Here is a 6,742-nt window from a genome sequence, read left to right as displayed (position 1 = left end):
CTCAGTGTCCACCCTGATAAAGTGGAGAAGACTATTGATGACATCATGGCCCTGAAAAAAATCAACCCTGACACAAACCCACAGTGAGAGTCTTATGTCTTCACAACAATGAGCCTTTATTTCAAATCGTCAATGTCGGTTGGAAACCTTGTTTGTCCAAAACGGTTACTTTTTCAGGGAATGGAAAAAAAGATAACCTGTGTTCCAATGGATGCAATGTAGTTATTATTTAGTTAACAAGCTCTTGTTGATACTTTTCATTGGTTCAATAACATAACCACTTTCACTTTCGCAACAAAATAGTGGAGGATTTACAATCTTGGACAGGTGGCACCTAAAGCCTCATTTTACACTTAGTTGGGTGTTGGTGTCGTCCACAGAAAATAGCCTACCTGTCTATAAGACCACAACACATGGCAGCACAACACGTTGTGAGCTTGTAGATCTGCTATTTTTAGTGTGGCACACCCACATGTATAAATCACCAAGTATAAATCAGGCTTTAAATGTTCAGTAAACTGATCGTGGCCAGAACTAATTTGGGAAGATATGGGTACTTCCTAATCCTAATAAGAGATCAGTGACCTCCAGGCTTCTTGCGTCCCTCTATCCAAGCTAACCTGCTCCATTGCCCTCCTTCTGTTTCTAGGCTCGGCATCTCTCTCCAGGCCAGTCTATTCCAGATCGCGGGCTACAGGAACCTAGTGGCTGAGGTGGAGAAACTACGCAGGGAACCATATGACTGTGAGAACCCTCAGCATGAGGACATGCTGATGAAGGTACACTATTTATACAGTACATATAGCATGTGTTATTACCAGTTTTTTTTTGTATTGTATCTTTTTGTATTGTATTGTATTGTAGTATTGAATTGCATTGCATTGTGTTGTATTGACAATTCAGTTGCAATGCAGCATACATAGAGTAACTTGTGGTATTGTGTGTGTGTGTGTGTGTGTGTGTGTGTGTGTGTGTGTGTGTGTGTGTGTGTGTCTGTGTGTGTGTGTGTGTGTGTGTGTGTGTGTGTGTGTGTGTGTGTGTGTGTGTGTGCGTGTGTGCGTGTGTGCGTGTGCGCGTGTGCGCGCGCGCATGCGCGCGTTCGTTCGTTTGCATTACAGCTTTGGAAGGAATTGCGTCCTGACGCACCTCTCACTGGTCGCATCTCCAAACAGTGGTGTGAGATTGGCTTCCAAGGCAGTGATCCAAAGACTGACTTCAGAGGCATGGGCCTGCTGGGCCTCCACAACTTACTGTAAGAGAGAGAGAGAGAGAGAGAGAGAGAGAGAGAGAGAGAGAGAGATGAATAGAGAGAATAGAGGGATGAGTAAAATGTTGTCAGAAGGCTTGTCTGTCTCTGTTGATAGAGAGCTTGCACAATACCTGCTTGTGTATTGTGTGTATGCTTGTGTAATATGACTCGTGTGGTGCATGCTCTTATTACAAATAGTGGCTAATAGTACTGTAAACTAATCAATCAACTGTATTGTACTGTACTGTAAATAACAGCATTGATGTCGTAATACATGTTTTAATTTAGAGACATACACTATCCTTATCATGAGTCTCAGATAACGCACATATGCACAGGCATATGCGGTCACGGTGATATACAGTATATAAATGTAGCATCTCTCCAAATGTACCAAATGTATCCTCTGCCAATGCACAGAGCCAATAAGCCATAGTTCTTTCAGAATCTTGAAATTACTTCATGTCGTTTTAATTGACTTGAAGACTTTTTCTCTACCTCCATAGGTATTTTGCAGAGCACGACAAGGCCAACGCTCTCCAGGTGCTGCATGACTCGCTACAACCAAAACACAAGTACGGTGATCCCGTTCTTTACAACAGACACCCCGCCTGCACACGCATGACACAACACATTAGCCATAACTCTCTGCTTCTCGCCTCTCCTGGATAGTCACGCTTGTTCTTCTTGTCTTTAGCGTCCTTCTCTCAAATGCAACGTTTTACTGACGTCCATCATCCATTTGTGCTGTGTTGTCTTGGCTTCTTGCTTCGATCAGAAACTCAACGAGCTGTCTCATCTCAAAGGAACACCGTTCTTCTACCTTTTTTTCTCTCCTCCGCCTCCATTGTGTCCCATTTACCCACCTCTATACCGCTCCCCTCTCTTCCTCACATGCACTGTAGGAGCACAGACAGGGAGGCAAGGTACTCGTTTCACTCTCATTCACAGTTTTGTGCTGAATTCATAGCCTTTCACCCCTCTTTGCTGTCTCATTCATGCATTCAGTGTGAAAAAATGTTTCCTAGTCTTATCTGCGCCGTCCCACATCCATGCTACTGTATGATACTCCTTTTGCTTCCCCTAGCCAGAGCTTTAACCTGATGAATGTGATAGCCAATAGCATTATTTTACAGAATGAGAAAAGAGCAATGTTTCAGCCACTGACATGCGTTATGAATATGATGCACAGCAAACGTGTTGATTGTAAAGAAATTACCCCTAAGGGTCAGAGTTAAATGCTACTACACTGTCCTTTGACAGAACAGAGATGGATTGAATCTATCTGTTTATCCTTCACAGTGAGATGAGCAAATCAGAATGGGAACAGAAGTCTATAGACAAAGCTATCGGGTGAGTGTCTAAACACACTTAAACAAGCAGGTGCAGTATACTGTAGGTCATATACCATCAAAGGTATGTGAGCCCTTAGCATAGCATTGGCTTATTAGAGGATACAGATGGGCTGCAGCTGTTGAAGCTGCCCACTGCCTTGATCCCAATAGAGGGCAGCTTCAACAGTGGTGGAGCCCTGTGACGTCGGTATCCAGGCAGTGTGTGTGTGTGTGTGTGTGTGTGTGTGTGTGTGTGTGTGTGTGTGTGTGTGTGTGTGTGTGTGTGTGTGTGTGTGTGTGTGTGTGTGTGTGTGTGTGTGTGTGTGTGTGTGTGTGTGTGTGTGTGTGTGTGTGTGTGTGTGTGTGTGTGTGTGCGCGCGTGCGTGCGTGCGTGCGTGCGTATACTTGCTTTCATCTGCATTAGTTCTAATAACTCCACACACACTATCCAGTGTCTCAGCACATTAAAATATACAGCAAATGTTTGTGTTATCATAAAGTAGGGCTGTAGCACTCATCTATAAAGCAGACATGAGTAATTAATTGTCCTTTATTTCTGTTCTGTCCCATTTAGCTATTCTTTTGCCATTGTGGGAATCAACATCACAGACCTGACGTACTCTCTGATGGTGAGCGGGGCTCTGAAGACACATCTGTATAACGTGGCACCAGAGATGCCCAGTCTGATGCACTTCCAGCAAACCTTCTGTGAGTTGGGATTCATGTGTTAATTATGTGTGGACAGCAGGCAGTGGTGGAAAAAGTACATTTTTCATACTTTTTTTGTAAAAGTATCGATACTGCAATGTAGAACCACTCTGTTACAAGTAAAAGTCTGTTAATCGAAGTTTACTTGAGTAAAAGTACAAAAGTATAGGCATCAAAATATACTTAAAGTACCAAAAGTAAAAGTGCTCATTATGCAGAATGTCCTGTTTCACAAGTAGGCCTGTCAAAAAAAATCGATTCATGAATAAATTGCGATTCTTAATGCCACGATTTTAAAAATCGATTCAAAATATTAAAATCGATTTTTTTTAATTTTTTATAAGTTAGTACCTTTTTCACTGGCAATTTGTCTGAAATCAATGTCAGAAAGACTGCCTGACATGATCTGGCTGCATTGAAGTGTATGATTCAACTTTTCATGGTTTATGTTATATTAAAATGTTCTAGTATAATTAAAGCAAAGTGATTTGGGGTAGAAAATCGCAATAAATCGCAGAATCGAATATGAATTAATCGCAGAATCGCAATTTTAATCGAATCGGCACCCTAGAAAATCGCAATAAATCGCAGAATCGAATCGAATATCAATTAATCGCAGAATCGCAATTTTAATCAAATCGGCATCCTAGGAATCGATTTTGAATCGAATCGTGAGGTAAGTGAATCGTGACACCCCTATTCACAAGTTATCATATGTCTAAAATGTATAACATAGCCAAAGTTTAAATAGGGCTGAAGTGGTTAATGTATGTTTTGTAATAAGAATCCAAATCTACAAAGTAACTAGTAACTAAAGTTTTCAAATAATTGTAGTATAGTAAAAGTACAATATTTGTCTCTAAGATGTAGTTGAGTAAAAGTAAAAGTATAGAAAATTGGAAGTACCCCCGTAAAGTAAAAGTACCGGAAAATTGTTCTTAAGTATAGACCAATTAATTGTTTACTAACATTGAGACTGGATGCGCAGGTGATTGTTTCACGCAATCAATTTCCAACCTGTTGTTTCGGGGTGCGCTAGTTTCAGCACATCCCAACCCCCTCTTGTGTGTTGGCTAGTGAGGCGCGTCCTAGCGAGACCTGATAGAATGGGTTTCATTTAGCGCATACTGGTTGCACGCATACTGGTTCTTATCAGTGTGACGTCGTCTGTTAAGGGGTCTATAGTACTTGAGTAAACAGTACGGTACTTAGTTACTTTCCACCACTGACAGCAGGACTACATAATCATCATCGCTGTCGATGTCGATGTCGATGTCCAAAACTGTTACTTTTCAGGAAATGGGAAAAAAAGAACCTGTGTTCCAATGGATCCAAAGTTATTATTTAGCCACAAGCTCTTGTTAATTGTTTTCATTGGTCCATATTTATAAAAAACACAAAAACACTTAATCACTTTTTCTAGACAATAGAAAAAATAGCTGAGCTTGTAGATCAGCAATTGTTGCTACTTTTGTATGATACTGTAGTATTACAAACATCTGGTGCTCATCCAAGAGGGACTGGTCCCTTGCCCAGGGGAGATATTGGTCTGATGAGCTCCAGGCAGAGCTACCTGTCAACCAGTAGGTGTCCTACCTGACACCAGGGATTACATTTATCAATGGAAGAGCAGGGGGGGGGGAACCTCCAACCATGCAGATGCAGATGTGTTATAGTTATATTGTATTATAATAAATAAATAAAAATCCTGTTCTATTCATTAAAATAAGACCTCTTCTTTTTCTTTTGCTGTGCAATGAAGCACAATGATTGGGTTAATTATATTATGATTTTTGTGGTTCTGGCTCGATAAGAAATTAAACAGAATTGTTTGGGTGCGGTTCTTTTGTTCTTTTGTATTAGTAATACAAAAAAATCGAAAAGAGAAAAAAAAATCACACCCAGTGTGAAGTGGGTGGTGTGGTCACAGTGGTCATCACAGTGATGGAAGTTCACTTAAAGAAAAGTAATATTTCTGAAGTGTGTGGTGATATTTATAGTTATTAATTTCATCATGCGTCTTGCTAGCTAATCACAGTACTGGAATGAATAGAGGTGTACAATGGTTGGTCCACAATGGGTGATTCACTTAATAAAAAAAAACATAAATGTGTTTTTTTTAAGTGCGTAGTCCTATTTATAGGGCTATGCACATGTGTCATGTGTTTCACTAGCCAATCACAGTCCTGAATAGAGTCAGCCAATAAAGTCAGCCAATCATATTACAGCTAGTGGTCATCACAGTGATGGAGGCTCACTTAAAGAAAAGTATAGACTTGCATTGAATGTGTAGGGGTTAGGGGTGTACAATGGTGGCCAATCACGGTGCAGGGTTAGGGGGGTACAATGGTGGATAGTATAGATTTGCTTTGAATGTGTAGGGGTTAGGGGTGTACAATGGTGGCCAATCACAGTGCAGCGAATGTCGATGTCCAAACCTCACATATAAGGGCGGTTGCACCGCCCAAAAAACGTTTTGGACTTTACTCTCTATGTAACTGACAAACACCTAGCGAAGCATTATTATGCCATCATAAATGACGCTGGTCACTTTGTTCACTACCCTCAGGTTACCTGATGCAGGAGTTCCACCGCTTTTGGGTCGAGGAAGATCCCAGTGACATCATGGAGTTCAATCGGGTTCGCTCCAAGTTCCACAGAAGGATCCTGCGCCAGCTGAAGAACCCCGACATGGCACTGTGTCCCCACTTCTCTGCCTCGGACCTCCACCTAGTCAACCTGTAAACCCCTGACCGATTAACCACAGGAACCCTAGTGCCCTTTTCTGGGCATGTCATGACAGGCGAATGTTCCGCGAAAATAGCCAATCTAGAAGCTCACAAAGTGTCGCAATGCAACACGACAGCTTGTATATCGGCTATTTTCGACGAAGAGATTTGGTGTGGATGGAAAAAAGGAGGCGGCCAAGTATAGACCCCTGGGGGACACCGGTCAACGGAGTATTAGGGTTTAAGTGGTTAACCTCACTTTCCCTCTGGCCAATCCTACCCAACTCAGTAAAATATACAATCGTACAACCTGGTAGAGGTTTCCCCCAGATATCCAGGAGGTAGAGTAATTATCACGACACCCTTTGTTTAGTTCAAATAAAAATGATTCACCTCAGTTACAATGTCTGGGGGTCACCTCTATCTTCCCTGTTGAACCCAAGTTCTCTTAGCTATAGCGTCACGTCATGTCATGTCACTGCCAACAGCTCACTTAGCCAGCACGTAACCACACACACACACACACACACACACACACACACACGCAGATACACACACTGCCTCTACCCGCTCACTGCAATGTCAGAGCACCAGCATCCAATGTGACCATAGCGATTGTAGGGGTGCAGGAGGAGTCTGTGCCACATTTAATTAGTAACTCATTGTCATCAGTTGCTTTAATGGTTCATATTATTGTATGGTAGTATGTAGTTGCCCACTAT

General features: G+C 41.9%; 1 protein-coding gene across 1 annotated transcript in view; it reads left to right on the top strand.

The window, feature by feature from the left end:
- The window catches only part of elmod1 (ELMO/CED-12 domain containing 1), a gene marked incomplete at both ends in the record, with an annotated part of 9,252 nt that extends 3,216 nt beyond the window's left edge, over positions 1-6,036 (top strand). Inside the window, 7 exons of the mRNA XM_084074212.1 lie at positions 6-83; positions 650-779; positions 1,119-1,252; positions 1,756-1,824; positions 2,552-2,602; positions 3,158-3,291; positions 5,861-6,036. Of these exons, the coding sequence (XP_083930338.1) occupies positions 6-83; positions 650-779; positions 1,119-1,252; positions 1,756-1,824; positions 2,552-2,602; positions 3,158-3,291; positions 5,861-6,036 (772 nt within the window). The remainder of the gene's footprint in view (positions 1-5; positions 84-649; positions 780-1,118; positions 1,253-1,755; positions 1,825-2,551; positions 2,603-3,157; positions 3,292-5,860) is intronic.
- Positions 6,037-6,742: the final 706 nt, after the last annotated feature.

The sequence above is a fragment of the Gymnoscopelus microlampas genome (genome assembly GCF_963454915.1).
Source record: "Gymnoscopelus microlampas genome assembly, chromosome: 12".
Taxonomy (NCBI): domain Eukaryota; kingdom Metazoa; phylum Chordata; class Actinopteri; order Myctophiformes; family Myctophidae; genus Gymnoscopelus; species Gymnoscopelus microlampas.
Note: the sequence above shows the minus strand (reverse complement) of the source record. Positions and strands in the feature narration are given on the sequence as shown.